Genomic DNA, 21,945 nt, shown 5'->3' with positions numbered 1-21,945 from the left:
TAGCTGTACAAAAGAATGCTAAAAGGATAGCCCAAATAAGCCCAGGGCTTGTTTCCATTAAGGTCCTGTGTATTCAATTCATCGAGACATAAAGACAAACAATAATATACAGTAATATGCAAAAACATTGAATGTACGAGTAGTAAAAAGTAAGATATGTACAGTAAATAGTTGGGGGTGGGGGGGTAAATTCCGGTGGGTGCACCATTCCGGTGATGACTTCTAACTTTTTACAGGGACCAGTTACAATTTGCAGACACCTGTACAGTAGGTCCTCTTTTAGAGCGGTTTTGTAGGAGGGTATGGAGGTACGGCATTCCACATTCCGGCGGCCTAGCAGTAGAATGATTTTTACCCCATTTTTGTGCCGAAACTGGGTTTAGTGAGATCAGTGGATCGCCTTCTGGTGTTGTGCCTGTAGGTGTCTTTTACACCATTGAAGTACATGGCAACTGGCGGCCCGGGGGCCACATGCAGCCCCCACCTTCACTTAATATCAGAATACTGATATATTATTTTAGCTGTTACAATTCTAACATGCAAACATGACCCGCTTTAATTACTTCAGTCTATACTGAAGCTTAATGACTAGTACTAGTCTTTTTTTATGTCCATTGTCCAATGTATTTGTAGGAAACTTCGAGTAACTCAACAGCGTTTGCTGTCATATGGTCTTATCACTGGAAAAAAATGTATACTCTTATTTTGGAAAAAGAAAGAGGTCCCCACAGTCAAGCTTTGGCTCAATGAGATGACAGAAACTCTGCACTTGGAAAGAATTACTTTACTTTATTTATTTATTTGGACGGGACAGTGATTAATGGACACTACATAAAGCAATGTAAATATACCGGACTTAGCAAGAATGCTAAATTCAATCCGTAGTCCCCACATGAAACACAAAACAAAACATATACCAACAACAACAAACTTACATCAAGAGAAGACACCTAAAACACATACATATAAGTACTATACTATTTCAACAGTAAGAACTCTACATTCGCAAAAAGAACGATTAAAAACTATACTATACATAAATGTGCTATACTATTAAGACTATTTAGACTATACATGGTCACACGATTGATTGTCAAGTAACCATTTTTTTAGGTTAAACTTGAAGGATGGAAATGACAAACAGTCATATTAGATCATTAGATTCATACTCAAAGATAAACTGCCAGATTTCGAAAGGACTTGGAAGCCTCTGATCTCCTTTTTGAATGGTTGAAGTAAGCTAAATCTGTGGATGACCCAGCACTTCAGGGAGGGAGGTTTTTTTTTTGTGTTGATTTTACTTTAATTGGTTTTGAATGTACATTTTTGGTCATGCAAAGCAGCCTTGGTTGTAAACAATTATGAGGAATGTACAGGTACATCTAGAATATTTTTCTTTCACTGTATTGTATTTTCTTTGATGTGTGTGTATGTATTTCTGTAAAAAAATAAAATAAGGAAGCAATGTATTTGTATTTAAGTTCATAAAGAACATATAAAGGCATTTGAAATTAAATCTAAATGCTAGTTTTCAGGATTCCAAATAGCTAAATGTTTGACTATATGCAATGTGGCCCTCTGGAGTGAGTGTGAAAATATAGTGGCCCTCTCAATCATCAAAGTTGCCCACCCCTGAAGTAGACTGACAGGTAGGCTACATGGATAGGCCTATCCCTGCTTTCTCACGTACCTTGAAGCCCAGAACCATTGCAAGTATCTTTACTCAGTCCTCTACCTTTGTCTGTCATTTAATGTTGTGTAAATTGAGTACAAAGGGGAAATGCAAACAATCCTAACAGTTTAATTGTGGTCTTTTATCATTTTAGTTGACCTTGTATCAGTGATCTCATCTGTAGGCTACTGTGGGACGTGCTGGCCATTGGGAAAAGCGAGACAACTCCCGAACGGCCGGTTCATTCCCGGCTGGTCCAGTCCGGCGATTAGGAATAAAATCAAAATAAAATGTAGGCCTTCGTTCCATTTTGGGGGCTAGGCGGACAATAAAGTAAATCGTCACTGTCGGGCAGAAACCTCATCCAAGTTTCAAATGTAATTTTTTTTCTCGCAAAGTAAAGCCCTACTTCATCACAAAAGGCCGCCCATCTACAAGCACACAACGCCTCGCGGTGCGAGGCGTTGTGTGCTTGTAGATCGGCTGTTTTCACTAGTTTAAATAATTTTTTAAATGATAAATACAAAACAAACAGTTTTGGACATACAAGGTTTCCACCCGACAACGACAAAATATAACTCATGTAATTGGCCCACTGGCTTGTCACTCGTCGTGATCTGAAATGGCAAATCTTTGAGTAGCAGCAGCGCTATAGAGAGAGATATCTCTCCATACGCAATGAGGGCCTCTCCAACTCTTTTTCCCGGGCTGAATCAGGGGCCCAGCATGTCCCTGCTACTGTCCTGTACTTTTTCCTATGCAAACTTCTAATATTCAAAACATCAAGCAAGCAATCAATCAAGCAATCAATCCCCTGAGCCATCCCACCCAGCAAAATGAGCATGGGTTAGATAAATATTATATTTCTGTGACAAACAGTAAGAGATTGTTAATACATTGTAGCTGTTTGAAGTCTGTGTGAACAACAACCTCATGTTATATATAATATATAATATACATTATATATATACATATAATTATTCTGCTATTTGACAATAGCCGATCCACATGCTCACGATTCTCGTTTCTTAAAGGTAACAGCTGCAACAGGTCAAGTGGGCACCAAAACGTTTCACTTGTTGCAAGCTCATGTTACTGAAATGTTCCGCTTTGGAGCCACCTGGTGGCCAACATTAGACATCTCCAATAGAGGCAAACAACTGTGCACACACGTGCGACTAATACACATGATGACGCTTCCTCAATCAGCTGTTGAGCCTGACCATTTATAATGTGCACACACAGAAGATGTGTGTGTGTGTGTGTGTGTGTGGTCCGTGAAATGAGCAGAAGTGAACCATATACTCTATATGGGGTGAACTCATCATGATTAATGGAGCACTTTAGCGTCGCATGGTGAAGACTGTAAAGCGGTTGTTGTTTGACTGACTGGCTCATGTTCCCCCAAGAGACTGGCTCATGTTCCCCCAAGACGAGCAGTGAGTGAGGACTCAGGTTGGTAGATGATGTAGGCTATTATTAGTAGCCTACATACATTTCATGTATTCCAATAATTCCAAATGGGGCATAGCGGTGGTTTACTTACTGGTGCCACAACAAAAACATTTCCCCCCCATACAAATTCACACACATTTATATAAATTATTTTAAGTCTAAAATCGCCATCTAGGATCCTGGTGAATCATGGCCATAAAACCTTTTGATTCTGCGTGGGGGTGACGCTAAACAAAGGATGTGCTATTTATTAAATCTGAAATATTGATTTGTATTCAGGTATTTTCATTGAGTAAACTAATGAATACATTCTATCACCTGTGATGGTATGGCCCTATGGCCTGGGTCTGGCCTGGGTGTGCTCTGCCCTGCACACACAGGTGTATGTGATTTGAGTTCAAGTGTATTTCACCAAGTCCTATGGCTGTAGTATTGATGGCAAAGGCAGGCAACAAGCTAGCTCTGGTCCATCGCGTAGCTAGCAACAAGCTACCGATGTCACAGGTTGTTCCTTATAATGGAAAACAAATGCATTTTGTGCTTGGACAAAATCATGATTGTCTGTTTTGGATGTAATTATTGGTTTACCTATGATCCTCCTAGCTGAATATTTCTATGCATATTCCATTGTGTTGTCCTTGTTTACTCTAAATTGCTCTGGATTAAGAGCGTCTACTAAATGCCTACATTGTTATTTTTTTAGAAAGTATTGATTATAAGAACAGACTAGTAAGGACATGTATGCAATGCATAGGGTGACCAGACCATACGTCCTCTTTTGCCCGGACATGTCCTCTTTTAGGGGGCTGTCCGGCCGGTCCGGGGGGGTTTTATAAATTCCTTCAAATGTCCGGGGTTTCGCGCATATCACAGTTTAAGCACAGACATTTACAATGCACGTTCAATGGTTCTTTAGGAAACACACTGTGAGAGGCGCTAACCCCGGAACGTGTATTATTCATACTACTCTCTGCCTGCGATCCCTCCCTCCCTCAGCCTGTCTCGCTTTCAGATCAGAGGCAGAGCAGAGCAGAGCTCTGCAGCAGATCGCGCAGCGCAGAGCCAAACGAACTGCAAACGCTATTAATGCTCACTCCCTCAGCAACTGTGTTTACATTGGTGAAGGAATCTTGCCTGCTATTCCCTCAATCCTGGTCTAAAAATGACGGGAGACGGCTCTACGGATGCGTATCGGCGAGGCGAAGGTGCTCGCGACGACCGCGGCTTTCAATCACTGATGAAATGCACAAAAAGTGCGAGTGACCAACATTGAGAAGCAGAGCGTTCTGTCAGCAAAGCTGGTAGTCTTCTGTGTCCATTTAGGCATTTACAATTATAAAAGTTCTGCTTCAAGCCCATAACACTGCAAAGTAGCTTACAAGACAGTCGAGGTGAGAGCTCTTCTGCTAACTAAATTGACAGAATCTTTTCTACAACCTTGTAAAGCAGAAGATACGGCGGTTTGAATAATGGGCTACCTCTCTTTTATTTAGTTACAAAGCTGAACGTTCATACAGGAGCCAAAAGGCATACTTTATCAGTGGATCTCTAGATTTGTAAAGGGTCCAATTGGAACCCCCTCAAAATTGAATACATAATAGGCTATTAGTGGTATAGGGCATAATTGAGCGGTAAACTAGTAATAGAAAAAAAAAATTGGGGGAAAAATTATATATATATATATATATATGCCGGGTAGAGTGTCCTCTTTTTGGATTTTCAGAATATGGTCACCCTAGCAATGCATGCATTGTGAGGAGCAGTTCTCAGTAAGTAGTGTAGCCTCAGCTAGCAAATCAAAGGTTTGTTTCAAACATAGTCTGCAATGTAGACTTTAATTCAAAATGTGTATCGGTGTTTCAGAACTCGCCAGAACACGACAATGATTCTGGAGGTCAGAACACGGTCCAACTCGATGTGAATTAAACTTAATGTTGATTCACTGTCCCTGGTTAAAATCACATTTGTATACTCTTCATGTAGTCTTTTGTTTGACTAGAAATTTCCACAAAGCAGAGGAGTTTCTTTACATCATGAAGTCTGGTGAACAATACCATGTATTTGTCATTGAGACTTATGCAAGAAATGCAGGGAGGGGGGGAGACCATCTTCACTGTTAAGACACTAAATGTTTGGTTGTGTTTCATTACAGGATGGAGACGGATTTGGAGAGAAATGGGACAGGTTGGAGAAGGCAGCAGTTGGTGCATAAAGTACAGTACAGAGCAGGTTGGAGAAGGCAGCAGTTGGTGCATAAAGTACTGAGCAGGTATGTTATGTTCATCCTTGTTTCTCCTGTGTGTCATGATCATGTCATCATTTCTATGTGTAATCATTGCTCTTTGTGTGTGCAAAATGTGTCTCCAGCTTCCAATGGCGGACCTTCACGCTCAGGATCTGGGAGAGGAAGAATCTGGTGACTGTGGGGAGGAGGACAAGGTGCAGTGTTTTTCGTCCACTAAAACTATGACAAAAAATTACTACCCTTTTTTCACTGAGGAAAACTAAATCAAAACTAAGCTATGATGACTAAATATATTGACAATTTAGTCAACATATTAAAACTAGAATAACATTTTAAGGGAAGGACTAGTGGAGATGAGACGGATCAATTTATTTCTGGTTGCGCTCAGGTGTTGTGCTCTGAAAGTGGCAGATCTACAAGCTCACAACGTTGTGAGCTTGTAGCTTTTTACAACATGCAACAAAGTGTAAAATCAGCCATTACGACACCATCAAGCCCCACCAACATTTTAGACGCAAAAACTGAACGTTTAGTCGACTAAAATCCTATATTTAGTCGACTTAAACTACCATTTCAAATGTCATCCAGCACCATCTTTTGGTGTGGCTAATTTCAGCTGGGTCACCACCATTCTGACAACCAGGTATACTTAATAAACAAGTGGGTGTGGCCACATAAAACATAATTTTAACACTTTCTCCAAGTATAATCGTAAGGCCTGATGATTATGTTGTAGGGGGCACAATATCTTTAACAACCTGCTCATGGCTAACTCTGGATGGATGTGAAAACTGAAATATTGATTTATTGGATATCCCATGGTTAACCTGGAACGTGGCCGAGTCGTGTTAGATTTTAACCATTATTTTATGCTTTAACTATTGAAAAATAGCAGATATACAAGCTCGGTGCCGCGCTGCGAGCTTGTAGGTCTGCTATTTTTGAAAAATCTTAAATGTGTGCAAATCTTTGAATATCTTTGATCCGACTTCTAAATCCTTTAAATCAGCGGTTCTCTAACTTTTTCATGTCAAGGACCACCAAAATGACATTTATTTGGGCGCAGACCCCATCTCAAAATATGTTGTTCCAGGGCCCCCCCAGAAGCAGAGATTTGAGTTACAAAACTCTGCTTTGAAAACTATATATTGAAAAATGTGCACACATTTTCACGATTTTTCAAAAATTGCAGATTTACAAGCTCGCAGCCGCGCTGTGAGCTTGTATATCTGCTATTTTTCAATAGTTAAAGCATTCAATAATTCAAGGCCTAAATGGGTCAAATTTGTATTCTTATCTTCAAAATATGGTCTTTGTTTCCCAGACTTGTTGCCAGCATGACGAGACGCTCTGGTCATAGAGTGGTTGTTGGTGGGAAGCGTGTCCATGTACGCGCCAGAGAAGATGAACAGCTTGCTGGAGGACGACGACAAGAACCTCTTTCTAGCGCTACTGTGAAGAGATGGACAGATGCCTGTGGGCTGCGACCGTCTGGACATTGCTTTGGGTGCCTGGAGCTTCGGGCAGACGGCAAAGGCAGGTCTGGAATTCTAACGTGGTCTAAGACCAGGTTAGAACTGTTGATAAGCTGTTTTTCAAGAGTATATAACATAGGCCATCTATATGCTGTAGAGCTGTTGAAATGACATTTCAACGTCTAAGTTAAGCCTAGACATTGAGAAAACTTTATTATACTGTTTGGACCAGTGGTTTTCAACCAGTGGTCCGGGGACCACCAGTAGTGTTTTTTTTTTATTATCTTTTAATCAATCAATAATATATGTAGAGATGGATCTATCTTTATTATCTTATTATATTTTAAGCAATCTATAATAAGAATAAGAAAATGTAATAAAAGTTGTTATAAATAAAATATTAAAAATTACGTCCACCTCCTGTAAACAAAAAAGCCTTTTCTGAACTAGTGGTGACCAGATATAGGCCACAATCAGCCTGTGATGCTCGGGATCCAGCACGGATTCTCATTCTTAAATGATCAAAATAATAATAATGAATTAAAATAAAAACCGCTCTCCTAACATACAGGTGTTTAATGCTCCCAGTGAAGTGTGTGTGTGTGTGTGTGTGTGTGTGTGTGTGTGTGTGTGTGTGTGTGTGTGTGTGTGTGTGTGTGTGTGTGTGTGTGTGTGTGTGTGTGTGTGTGTGTGTGTGTGTGTGTGTGTGTGTGTGTGTGTGTGTGTGTGTGTGTGTGTGTGTGTGTGTGTGTGTGTGTGTGTGTGTGTGTGTGTGTGTGTGAGTGAGTGAGTGAGTGAGTGAGTGAGTGAGTGAGTGAGTGAGTGAGTGGGAGTGAGTGTGGGAGTGAGTGTGTGTGTGTAGAGGGAGTGAGTGTGTGTGTGTGTGTATAGAGGGAGTGAGATGGAGATAATATTATATCTATCGCACACTTTCTCCAGTGTGGATACGCTGGTGTCGCTTAAGGTTAGCTGAATCTACTGACATCAGTGGAACATGGGAGGTCTGGATGAAATTTAAAAGAAAGCATGGATTGGCACACACACATTCAGCGAAGGCAGTTCAGAACTTCAGGGAAACACCCCAAATATTGGTGTGCGCTGCGTGCTCCATGTTTAAAAGATCACTTTGACATTCAGAGCACTGGGTGGAAATCACATCGCGTCAACACCCGTCGAGGGCCACCGCTGTGCCAACCCAGATTTTCCCCTGGTCCGCACCAGTTCTAAGTCAGCTGCTAGGCGCCAGCCGAGGCCGCCCGCCAGGGCGGCCGCCCCCCAAGGGAGACGGGCCATGGCAAAAGATAACTAATTGTCACTCAGTCTTGGGATTTTTAACCCCTGCAATGGCATAGATTTAACGCTAAAATGTATTTATATTGTATAAAATAAGTAATGAAAATAATCTGCACAGTATGAAGGTTTCATAACACGCTAAATCAATGTGTGTTCTCTTTTCTGAAACAAACTCAAAGCACTATGGTTTGTTTCCTTTGGGATCCTTTGAACCGAGGGCCTTATGTATGCTGGGGCAGTGGGTTCTGACATATTAGGAATATATATGAAATATTAGGAATATATATATATATATGAAATATATTTACTGTATGAATCTAACTAATTTTTATTTTTTTCAACACTTATTTTTTACACCAAAAACATCTCATAAAAAGAAAATGATGACCCATCCCAGAATTATTTTTCGTATAGGCCTATAATAATGATAAAAATGATGAATAATAGACAAAACATAAAATTATATTAACCTTGTCAAGTGGCCTCAAATTAGTGTGATCTTTGGTTTCAGAAGTTGTTCCATCACTCACTGCAGCAAGATATATTGGTGGTATTGTAGGGCTTCTCTCCGGTATGAATAGTTGTAGGGCTTCTCTCCGGTATGAATCGTTGTGTGCCAACGACTGCAGGGCCTCTCTGCGTTGTAGACTCCTCCATTCTGGGTCTTTGAGTTAGTCAAGAGCTTGACTAACGCTTTTCTTTCAAGACGATGGCATGGATTTAACACTATTTTTATTTTATTTTGTATAATATATATAAAATGAGTAACGTTATAGTATGAATCAAACATTTTATAAATATATTATATATATACAGTATATACGTCGATTATTTGACTGTTATTGGATCGAATAATGACTCGAACATGCATTGGTGAACGTCTTCTCAAAGTGTAAGATGAGGCTAGTATGATGCGATGGCAGGAGAACTCCTGTCCCTTACAGCACAGAATCACAGACTGTTTTGTAGAGATGTAGACGGTTTGGTCCGCCAACAGCCTGGTAGGGCTTCTCTCCTGTATGAATCTTCTGGTGCGTTGAGACGATTTGTCTGCGTTGTAGAATCATCTGTTCTGGGTCTTATAGAGTGTTCATTACCTGAGTCAAGACCTTGACTAACACTTGTTTTTTTCCTTTCAAGACGATGGCATAGATTTAACGCTAAAATGTATTTATAATGTATAAAATAAGTAATAATGATATATTGTATAAAATGTATAAAATAAGTAATTATTGTATATATGAACTAACATTTTATATATGTATGACTGCGTTGTCCTGATGTTGTAAATTATTTTGTTTCCATAGATTTTTCTTTCAAGACGATGGCATAGATTTAACACTAAAATGTATTTATAATGTCTAAAATAAGTAATGACATATTGTATAATATTTATAAAATAAGTAATTATTTTTGCATATGAACTAACATTTTATATACAGGGGTTTTCAAAGTGGGTGACGGGGCACCCTGGCGTGCCACGGCGGCAGTCCAGGGGTGCTGCGAGATAATTTGATGATATTTGGAATTTATTTGGACACTTACAAATCATTTTAAACTTGAAGTACAAAGTTATTTTCAGTCAACATGGCTATTATCTCAATGTTTTCCTCGCAACATAAACACTAAAATATGCTATAAATATAAGTTGCTAGGAGTGAAAATTATGAATTTAATGCAGGGGTGCCTCGGATGAGAAAAATATTTATAGGGTGCCCTGAGCCCAAAAAAGGTTTGGGAACCCCTGTTATATATGTATGACTGCATTGTCCTGATGTTGTAAATGATTTTGTTTCTATGTATGACTTGGTTGTATTGATGTAAATGGTTTGTTTCCATATATGACTGAGTTGTAGGCCTATGGATGTCAGTTTCCATGTGGGTGTCAAAATAAAAGCTCTTCAACTTATAATTTTTGTTGTGGCCTTCCCATTGTTTGTTTGATGGTAGGGATGATATGAAAATGTAATTTCACGATTATTTTGGCCCAAAAATAATTATTATCGTAAAAAGCTTAACTCTTGACATGCCACTTTTGTTAACCACTTGCACCCCAGCATCCATGTTCTGGGTGTCAATGAAGCTCTGAAGAAAAAAGTTGAAGCCAGCTCAAATGTTTTTTTTTATTAAAATACATTTATAGATTTTGACATTTTTGTCATCTGCAGTGTTAGTTTCTCTGGGTTTAGTTGACTGAATATCATATTGTTTTAGACAACTACAGTTGATTTAGTAAAAAAAATATATATTTTGGCAGCCCTTGATGTCATAATGTCTAATTTTACACATGCTGAAAATAGCCGATCTACAAGCTCAGAGCGGGTTGTGAGCTTGTAGATCAGCTATTTTCGGAGCGCAACACACGAGCACAACCAAACATAAAATGCCTTTTAGTTCTGCTGGATCTCTTCTCCACTATAGTCCCTCAAACATTTTTTGTCTAGTTTCTATTTGACGAAATTGTCAATATATTTGCTCTCAAAATGAGTAGATCTACAAGCGGCGAGGGGTTGTGAGCTTGTAGATCCGTCTATTTTAGGAAAAGAGGTTTGCTGTAGAGGAGAAAAAGAGCAGACTAAGTACAGGTTGAAAGGTCAAGTTTATTAAGTATTGACGGTTCAAGTGGTTAAATATCTGAAAACAATTGAAATGAATCCAAAAAACACTTTTGGATGACGATTGTGCTGTCAAACAATGACACTATATGGAATCTCTGAAAAGGTTGTGGGGGGTCCCTGCTTCATCTCTCAACTGTGGGGTCCTTGGCCTGAAAACACTGAAGACCCCTGCTATAGAGCCATTGATCAAGCAGCATGCACTTTTTCCCTTTTCTAAACTTTGACACACAGCACACACACGTATGCGTGCCTATCTGCGCTGAAGGATGTGCACACAGGAAGTGGATGAAGGCTCATGTATCAACGCATTTCCTCATCAACTCATTTGCATCTCCAGCAACAAAGAGGTGTCTGTCTCCTGTCTCATGTCCCTGAGTGGTGAGTAAGCATACGACTCATGTTTTCTTTTTCCTCTCATATATTTTTCTCTTTTCTGTTTGTTCTATTTTATCTTCAACATGTCCCCATGTAAGCCTGCATTCATTATGGTTTTATAATCTCTTGTCAGCATTTCATTGGTAAGACAGTGGTTTTATTCTTGAGTATCATCGTGTTGTTTTTATTGTACATACGTTTGGTGGCATATCTCCCTTCAGAATTCTTTGACTCAACTCTGCGAGTGTAACAATTGACTGGCAAAGTTTATTTAATTTAGTCATAGTCTTTTGAGATCGATTGAATTTAATCATGTTTTAGTCTTCTGAAAACGTTTAGTTTTAGTCAGGTTTAGTCGATTAATTATCATATTTTAGTTGAATAAACGTGCAGTTTATTTTGTCAACAAAAATGTATTTTGGTGGGCCTTGATGGCTGATTTTACACTTGGTTATATGCTGAAAATCTACTAGGCTACGATCTACTATTTTCAGAGCGCAACACCCGAGCGTAAATTGAATTATCTTTTAGTTCTACTGGATCTCTTCTCCAATCTCCACTAGTCCCTCCCTTACACTTTCATTTAATTAGACATTAAAGCTTAGTTTTTTATTTAGGTTTTATTTCGTTTTCGTTAGTGAAAAAAGCTAGTCGACAAAGGTTTTTCGTCATAGTTTTAATCAACAACAAATTATCCCCTCTGCCTCTGTATGCTTGGCCCTTTGACCTTTCCCTTAGCTGTACTTGATCATTCTGGGATCCCAAGAAGGTTTATTCATGAACCCTAGCAGTGGTGTAAAGTATTTTCACTTTACTGGAGTAGCCTATTTCCAATTTTCTATGCTTTTACTTCTACTCCACTACATCTCAGAGGCAAATATTGTCACTCCACTACAATTATTTGACAACTTTAGTTACTTCATAGATGTGAATTATTATTACCAAACATATATTAATCACTTTAGACCTATTTAAACTTTGGCTATTTATTTTCAAAAGATTTCTTTTAGTGAATACAGGACTTCCACTTGTAACAGAGTACTTCTACATTGCAGTATTGCTACTTTTTACTTTAGTAAAAAAAAGGGTACTTTTTCCACCTTTTCTGAATGTTGTGATAATAATTTGTTCCTAATCACTGACCCGTGTTCCGAACACTGGTGGTCCGTGAAGTCAGGTGGTCCGTGAAGGTAGTGCATGTGGTCCCTGACTATTCTTGTAGGAAAGGGAAGGTAGTTGAGAAACAGCACTGAATGACCTGGTGACCTACATTATGATGACTCGTCAATGTTGTCAGTTACTGGGAAGTGGGGAGGTTCATGATGAAATGTGTCCATATAATGACATGCATGTGTCTGCTCGTAAGTCAGTATTGGTCTAGTAAATCTAGAGAAAAAATACACTCAGGTTGGACAAAATTGTATTATTTAGTTTTTCAACTGATTCTGACAGGAAATTAGGTCTACTAGCCAGGATAAAACATCTACCCTGATCTGCTCACTGCAAATACCCACAGTGGCCAAATCAAGTTGGGCTTCCATCGACTTTCTATGCAGCGGGAAAAGAATCTGCTTTAAGTAGGATGTGAGGGGTCTAACTAGGGGTTTGTCATGATGCTGAATCCATTGCAAGCATTTGTTTTGCACAAAAAAAAACATTCCTTGGGCTAAAAATGGCCCCAGAAAATGATGGTTTAGTGATGAAAAGTGATGAGTCATCACCTTTTGTGGGCGTTGTCTCTTCTCCACTAGTCCCTCCCTAACATTTAGTTTTTATTTAGTTGTCGTCAATGTAAAAAGGCAGTCAACGAAAGTAGACAAAACCAACACAGGAATGAGCCCAGTTCTCCTGGTGACGTTCAGTTGTCTGGGGTCATCCCAGCACAGCGGAGCTACCAGGCAATCTTACATCAGCTGATCAGCAAACAGTGTTGTAGAAGGTTGATAATACCTCAACCCGGCAGCTCAGCTTAAACCAGGATTTTCATAACCAGAGAACCCCTCAGGCTAATTGGAAAGAGCAGCATGTACAGTAACACACAGCTTCACAGATGGTTGTGAAACAAAACAAAAACATACAGTATATCTTATCTCGAGTCTCAATGCACGGTGCATTAGATTAGGTTTCAGACAAACATTATTGTAAATGTTGGCAAGTAGCGCTTTAACCGGCAATAAAAACACAATGAAGGTTCCATCTTGAAATGTTTTTGTGAACGCGCGCGCACACACACACACACACACACACACACACACACACACACACACACACACACACACACACACACACACACAGAGCCTGGATGTTGAATTCACACGTTGCCAAGAGAATCCATTCTTTGTTTTAAGTTTGATTTGTTCCACATTCTTTACTGTTTCTCCCTTCTTCTGTTTGGGCATAAGTTGTTGTCCTTCAGCCAGTAATGGAGGATATTTAATAATAGAGAAATACAGAGGGAAAGTACCGGTAGTCTGTGTGTGTATTGTGCGTGCATGTGTTTTTGGGACAGTAAAAAGGCCTTGGTCAGAATACCCGAGCTCTCACATTGTGCTTATGTCACAATAGTTCAGCCAAGACACAGAGGAGCAACTCAATAATGTAATGAAGGAAACTAATTCAAACAAAATAAGTTTTCCCTACATCTTGAGGTGGTAATAAGCTGTAATATTGGCAATGTTTATTGGGGACTGGACAACTTTCTTTACAGTTAATTCAATTGTGATGAGTTGGTCAAAGAGGACTCTAGGTCAGGGGTTCGCAAACCTTTTTGTCTCAGGGCACCCCATAAATATATTTTTTTTAAATCCGAGGCACCCCTACATTATAACTGTGTGTGTGTGTGTGTGTGTGTGTGTGTGTGTGTGTGTGTGTGTGTGTGTGTGTGTGTGTGTGTGTGTGTGTGTGTGTGTGTGTGTGTGTGTGTGTGTGTGTGTGTGTGTGTGTGTGTGTGTGTGTGTGTGTGTGTGTGTGTGTGTCTCCTTGTACTATATTATGTAAACTTGTTGGCAAGGTCGTCCGTGCATGTAACATTTTCAATACTTTTACTTCTACTCCACAACATCCCAGAGGCAAATATTTTACCTTTTTTTTTACCCCACCCCACTACAGTTATTTGAAGACTTTACATACTAGTGGCTTTTTAGATTTTGATTACCAGTATTATTACAAAACATCCATTAATCACTTCAGCCCTACTTCGGCTATTTGAAAATAGGCGATCTACAAGCTCAAAACGCATCGCAGTGCAACACATTGTGAGCTTATAAATCTGCTATTTTCAAAAGACCTTTCAAAACTTGTAAAATGGGACATTCTAGAATCTAGATGATGAGTACTTTTGCTTTTGGCTTTTGCACGTGTGTGTGTGTGTGTGTGTGTGTGTGTGTGTGTGTGTGTGTGTGTGTGTGTGTGTGTGTGTGTGTGTGTGTGTGTGTGTGTGTGTGTGTGTGTGTGTGTGTGTGTGTGTGTGTGTGTGTGTGTGTGTGTGTGTGTGTGTGCACATGCACCAAGGATGTGTCCTTGCCAACAAAATGACCTCATCCTTGTGTACGGCAATATATCATTATAGTGAGGGTCTTTTACAGGCCAATCACATGCTTCATTTTGTAAAAAGAAAATGAGCCACAGATAGTGAAAGTCCTCGCTAAGGTGTGTGTGGCCACTCTGAGGTTTCGTATTTAGTTTCACAGCGTTCAGGAAGGCTATATCCTACGTCAGAGATGGATCCATTCTGTGCTAATCGCTGTAGCATTTTACATAAATACAGTTTCTACATCAGTGCGTTAGCCACGCAGAAGAGTTCCAAGAAAGTATCAAAACGTCTCATCGCATCTCTGCAACAAGATATTATGGCCAGCAGTTTATTTGTGTTTTTGTTTTTTCACAACCCTGGATAGCATTAGTGGTTTGGACAGAGTCGGTGTCATTTCAAGGTTGAGGAAAAGGACAAGGTTCGACAGAGGAAGCAACGCACAGTTTTTCTGAGGCCTTTATAACATTTCTTGCCTTTCGTTTCAGTGGAGAGAGAGAGAGAGAGAGAGAGAGAGAGAGAGAGAGAGAGAGAGAGAGAGAGAGGGGGGAAAGTCAGGACAAGGGGAGGTTGGGGGGGGGGGGGTCATAGCAGTTCAATTCCAGAGGTGGATAAAGTACTAAAAACTTTTACTTAAGTAAAAGTATCATTATTGTAATATAGGAATACTCTTGTTAGGGTGCCCTCACACCAAAATACCTATGAGAGTTCCGCCAATGCATTTCAATGAGAGTGAAGCGGTTTCATGCCAGCAGAGGATTTCTGCAAAAAATGCTCCCTTCTCATTGCGATGCATTGGCGGAACGCGGATTCCACTCTCATAGGTATTTTGGTGTGAGGGCACCCTTACAAGTAAAAGTCTGGAATTCAAAACGTAGGCCTACTTTCAGTAAAAGTGCAAAATGATTGGCATCAAAATGTATCAAACAGTTAAAAAACATATTGCGTTGTAATGGATATTACAAATATCCCCAACAGCACCCATTATTCATATATTATTGAAATACTTATAACACAGTGTACAAAAGTGCAAAAATAAAAGTACTTGTTGTGCAGAATGTCCCATTTCAGGTTTTTCAAATGTATAAAATATTTTGAAAATAGCCGATCTCCAAGCTCACAATGCGTTAATGGTCGAAAAATGTACGTAACATCATATGTTCTGTAATAATCAAAATCTACAAAGTACCTAGCAACTAAAAGTTTTCAAATAAATGTAATGGAGTAAAAGTACAATATTTGCCTCTAGGATGTAGTGGAGTAGAAGTAAAAGTATAGAAAAATGGAAATACTCCATCTAAACAAGTAAGAATTCTTAAAACCCACCCATTTTCAATATTGAACTGTCATTAATATACCTTAGAGGAGTTGTGTGGAAATTAGCCTCGGAAACCCAGACTTTTATTTGGCGATGTGGAAATTAAAGGAGTAGTTCAACCCCAAAATGACTTTTTTTCCATTGATTACTCATGCCATGGAGACTTGAGTTTCTGTTGCATTCCTAAGACAATAATTTGATAAGAATAAATGTACCCCCATTGATTACGGATCCGGAATCAATGGGGGTAAATTTACTAAAATCTATTTTTTGTCTTAGCAATGTGACAAATACAAAAAAAATTTTTTATTGAACTCAAGTCTCCATGGCATGAGTAATCAATAAGAAAAGTCATTTTGGGGGTGAACGACTCCTTTAACCGTGATGACATCACACTGGTGTACTTTGCAATACAAACCTCAAAATCAATCCTACAGTTCTTTTTTGTTTTTATTTCCACAACTCCTCTAAGGTATATTAAAAGAGTAGTTCACCCCCAAAATGACTTTTTCTATTGATTACTCATGCCATGGAGAGTAGAGTTCAATAATATCTTTTGGTTTTTGTCACATTCCTAAGACAAAGATTTGATTCGAGTAAATTTACCCCCATTGATTCCGGATGGGGACTCGTTTCGAAACGGGTCCCCATCCGGAACGAATGGGGGTAAATCTATTGTTATCACATTTTTGTCTTAGGAATGCGACAAAAAACTAAAAATATTATTGAACTCTACTCTCCATGGCATGACTAATCAATAGAAAAAAAGTCATTTTGGGGGTGAACTACTCCTTTAATTACATAGTTCAATATTGAAAATGGGTGGTTTTCCCCTTAAGTACAGTACTTGAGTAAATGTACTTAGTTTAGTTTACTTTACACCACTGGGTGAGGGAGGGGTCATAGCAGTTCAAATCCAGCCCAGCTCTTGGACTGGATTCTATACTGTTCTACTTCTAACCCAGGTCAGAACAGTGTCAGTGCGTGCGTTTATGTGCACATTCAGAATGCCATTCAGAATGAACTTATTCTGACTATAGCTTCATTCCCAAACGTTTACATGGGACCTGAATACAAGTATCCCTCATTCCACTGTCGTTTACATGACCAAAGGATTCATTCGGAATAGAACTTTGGGCATGCGCAAAGTAGGCCTACTTCAGGTCGGAGGGGGGGGGGAGTTCATTCGGAATGGAGCGTTTATATGACAAATGTATCCTGATTGAAACGGCATAAACCACCTCTTCAGACCAGAATGAAAATTCATTCGGGTCAGACCGGAATGGCCATTCCTAAACGTTTATATGAGCATTTCTATTCTGAATGAGCAGTCATTCAGAATATAAGTGGAATACGATCTGTGCATATAAACGCACCCACTGTGTGGTGGGTGAATGAATTGTCTGAGCCACCAGCCAGCAGACTTTTCCACCCTGCTTCTTCTTTTTTTAATCTTTGCATCTGATACCCAAAACTGTGCTTCCTGCTTTGTCGAACCAGCCACATCCTGGACCGTTGACAGCTCATCTGGTGATTGGCTGTGGTAAACGAGGCCCCTCTCTCTCTTTCTCTCTCTCTCTCTATCTCTCTCTCTCTCTCTCTCTCTCTCTCTCTCTCTCTCTCTCTCTCTCTCTCTCTCTCTCTCGCTATGCTTTCCTTTCCATGGTCTGGTTGTGGTGGAGGGGGCAGAGTGGATTCTCTGTTCCACGTCTTTGTTTTACTTTCTCTCCAAAATCTCTGAGCCACAGTCTTGCACTCTTGCTGCTTCAAATTCTTGTCCGTTAGATCAGAGGTTCTCAACGTTTTCAGGCAGCGACCCCCAAATAATCATATTTGAACTAGGGCATTCACGAATAGTGATTTTTAGTATTCAAATTATTCGACCTCAAAGTATTCGAATAGTCGAATATTCTACAGGACTGGACAAACTGTCATTTTTTTTTTTAAAGATTTGTTTTTGGGCTTTTTATGCCTTTATTTGATAGGAGAGTAAACTGACAGGAAATGGGGAGAGAGATGGGGAATGACATGCGGCAAAGGTCATCCGGATTGGGAATCGAACCGGCGACGCCAGCAGGCATCATAGCCTAGTATGTGGTATGCGCCTTGACCACTAGGCCAGCGGGTGCCCCCCAAACTGTCAAATATTAAGTAAGGAAGAGGCAAACATTGTGAAAATAGCAGATCTACATGCTCACAACGCCTCGCAACGCGAGGCGTTGTGAGCTATGTAGATCTGCTATTTTCACAATATTTATCTGTGGAACCGAGTCACATTAATACCTACAATTCCAAGTGCTTGTCAGGGTGGGGGTCCCCATTTCAAAAATGTTGGGGGTCACAGCCTAAAAAGTTTTGAGAACCCCTGGTATAGAGCATTAACAAATTCATCCACCAGGCATTGACAACTCATTCTTATGACTTCCTATCTAGCCAAGTTTTATAAACTATATATATTCTTAAAGAGAAAACAGTAAAAAAAGAAATAAGAATATTCGACTTCGAATAGTCGAATAGTGACTTTGATATTCGAATATTCTAATATTTGGTGAATGCCCTACTGGGGACCCACCCTAAGAAGCACTAAGAGTTGAGGCATTACATTTTGTATAACACGGTTCTTTTGTGAAAATAGCAGATCTACAAGCTCACAACGCCTCGCACGTAGATCAGCTATTTTCACAATTTGTGCCTCTAATATCTGACAATTTGGCAGTTGTTTAATTTGTCATTTTAGAGGTATTACAAAGTTCATAAATTGTCACTTTAGAAATGTGCAGATACCCTCTCGTCTATACACTTAAACGTATGGTGGTTTGTTTGCTGTTGAGTGAGAAAAAAAATTTGCACATTAAGTTAATCATTTGGGGACCCCCCTGGGGGTCCCAACCCACAGGTTGAGAACCACTGCGTTAGGTTACAGGTCAAAAGATATAATATTCTTGCAGTGGTCAAGGGAGCGGGATATATATTAAAAAAAGGTGAATCTGAACCCAATTTAGTAGACTAATCCTTGTTTTAATAAAAGAAAAACTCTCCCGGCACGGGGAAGGAACAAGAGTTCAGGTTTTGTGTACCCAGACAGAAAAAAAACAACAGAAATGTTGGCTGAATCCGGCTGATTCAAAAGTGTCAAAGAGAGGACAGTAATGAAACACCTTGAAGTAATAATTTGGAGGGTAATTGGAAGAGTGGAAGGATTGTTTACTCAAGGAAGTTCAACAAACGGTAAAGGTAAGGGAGAGTGTATAGCCGGTTTAGCTAGATTTTAGCTAGATGTCAGAGAGACGGATAGGTTTTCTGTCCTACCATTCTAAATCCACACCCAAAACACATTCTTAACAGATCAGAATATACACTTCCTAACCTGTGGAAAATTTGCTTTTGCCTATAGCAGGGTTGGGCAACTTTGATGGTGAGGGCCACTATATTTCCACATTCACTCCAGAGGGCCACATTGCATGTTGCTACGTCCTACTTTTTCATTCTAGTATCTCATACAAAAGAAGCAAAAAATAGCAGATCTACAAGCTCAAAACGTTTTGAGCCTGTAGATCGGCTATTTTTTGCTTCTTTTGAATTGGAATCCTGAATAATTTTGCTGTTATTTTTTTAATTGGAATCCTGAAATGTAACATGATTTAATTTCAAACATATTTAATTATGGCCAGTTGCCCATTTTTAAGACAAGATATTGACATTTAGACATTTTCCCTCGATCCGAGTGAACTTTGAATTCTACATTTGCATGTTTCTGCAAAAAGGCCCTCAACCAAGGGAGCCGCTTGGAACTCTGGGCCCCCCCGTGACACCACATTGGAGAAACAAGAATCGAATCTATGAACACGGGACATCTACAAGTCTTTTGACAGCTTCTCTCTGCCCAGTGGCCTCATAACCTCCCTTAGCTATTCACCTTTATCCCTGCCAGTTCTTTCAACACTTCCCCTCAGGCTTTGAGAGGAATGATAGAATGCTGCTACACCTCATATGAGGGCATTCACGAATAGTGATTTTTAGTATTCTAATTATTCAACCTCAAAGTATTCGAATAGTTGAATATTCGACAGGACTGGCCAAACTGTCAAATATTAAGTAAGCAAGAGGCGAACATTGTGAAAATAGCCGATCTACATGCTCACTTGTGAGCATGTAGATCTGCTATTTTCACAATATTGATCTGTGGAACCGAGTCACATTAAATATAATACCTGACAATTCCAAGTGCTTGTCAGGGTGGGGGTCCCCTGTCCATATATGTTTATTTTGGGTGTCACAGCCTAAAAAGGTTTGAGAACCCCTGGTACAGAGCATTAACAAATTGATCCACCAGGGGCATTAACAACTCAGAAAAAAGAAAGAAAAGAAAGAAAGGTGAATATTTGACTTGTTGAACAACGTCAAATAGTGACTTTGATATTCGAATATTCGAATATTTGGTGAATGCCCTACCTCATATTGTCATTTCCTTTACCATATTGTCTTCTCTCTCTCTCTCACACAGGACCCGATGCATGCAATGAACAGAGAGCAGGGGGTTCCAGAAGGGCCCGTTCCAGATAGCTCTAGCGTTGCGGTGGCTCTAGACAAGAGGCTGGGGACGGTCCAGAGCTTTGCCAACGCCATGACCGAGAACATCCTCCACTCAGTTGTTAACCGACTGGAAAAGACGCAATCTGGAGAGGATCGGTCGGCTTGCAGCGACGCCTCCGACCTGGAGAAACCGCCGGCCTCAGCCACCACGGAGGAGGCTACAGTCAGAGAGGCCTGCAGAGGACCAATGCCCAGAGATACGTCATCCTCTCTGAACACCGAGATGGAGATGGAGGTTAGCAGTGACGCGCCCTCTGACCAGCCCCTCCAGAACCCCGCCATCCAGGCGTCGGCGAGGGCCCGGCCTCACCACCCGTCCCTCTCCCAGTCGGGGCTGCCCGCGGCGGGGTCGCTCGACTACCCGGACGCCCCGCCGACCACCCCTCTGCTCCCCGAGCTGACGAGAAGCAGGGAGAGCTTCGCCAGGAAGCTGAAGGGGGGCCTGGCGAAGGAGTTCAGCCCCTCTCCCCCTCCGTCCACGCCAAAGAACGAGGAGAACAAGGCGGAGGGGTTGATGATGACGGATGAGGGTCAGGCGGCGGCGGACGCGGACGCCAGAATCGACTTTGTGAAACGCCTGGTGGTTTCTCTGGCCGCCGGGGCCGGCGAGGGAGGAGGAGAGTGGAGAGAGAGGCAGGCAGGCAGTGCACCGGACAGCTACGGAGGTGGAGACGGGGGCGCGGGACCCCCGGGAAGGCTTGAGATGGCGGTGTTCGCGGAGGTGCTTTCCGGGGAAATCGTCGACTGGGTGACCAATCACTACCCGTCGTTGGTGGGGGGCGGGTTCACCGAGCAGGCGGAAGGTGAGGGTGACATTCAGTGTCTGGCAGACAGGCTGGCTGAAACTATCATTAGCTCCACCATGAGAGACGTTACAATGCATGTCTAGAGTTTGTTGTTTTCTTTTTTCTTTTTTTCATATTCGCACTTTTTAATTGTTATTTTAGAGTGCCTTCAATGCATAACCAGGGACAGGCGTTGCACATTAGACATGTATACAAAAAAACTATGCAGTTCAACTGTCTCATATAATTGTAACCTGACAAATGTTTTATGTTTTTTTTGCACTGTCCCTGACAAATAAAAATGTAAAAGAAAGAAGCTTATGGATTACTGTCACATTCACACAATCACACACACACATGTGCACAATACTGTACATACGCATAGCCTAAATGTTGTTTTTGCAATATTGACTTGACATTGACTTGAATTTCCCCATAGCCTAACTATAATCATAATGAAACTATATCCTACAACCAAAATGTGTCCTACAATGTGGCCACTTAAAGAAGCCACAGTGTATGGATGTCTTTATAAATGTCAGGAACACTCACTATCTACCTCTTTCTCTCTCTCTTGCTCATATGTG

General features: G+C 40.5%; 1 protein-coding gene across 1 annotated transcript; it reads left to right on the top strand.

Moving 5' to 3' along the window:
• Positions 1 to 11,102: 11,102 nt before the first annotated feature.
• On the top strand, positions 11,103 to 21,544 carry LOC308298377 (uncharacterized protein). The gene is made up of 2 exons (XM_080741963.1): positions 11,103 to 11,136; positions 20,485 to 21,544. Exon 2 carries the CDS (start codon positions 20,491 to 20,493, stop codon positions 21,460 to 21,462), a length of 972 nt encoding a protein of 323 aa, XP_080598089.1. The 5' UTR covers positions 11,103 to 11,136; positions 20,485 to 20,490; the 3' UTR covers positions 21,463 to 21,544.
• Positions 21,545 to 21,945: the final 401 nt, after the last annotated feature.

Source organism: Nannobrachium achirus, assembly GCF_963921795.1.
Source record: "Nannobrachium achirus genome assembly, chromosome: 14".
NCBI classification, from domain to species: domain Eukaryota; kingdom Metazoa; phylum Chordata; class Actinopteri; order Myctophiformes; family Myctophidae; genus Nannobrachium; species Nannobrachium achirus.
Note: the sequence above shows the minus strand (reverse complement) of the source record. Positions and strands in the feature narration are given on the sequence as shown.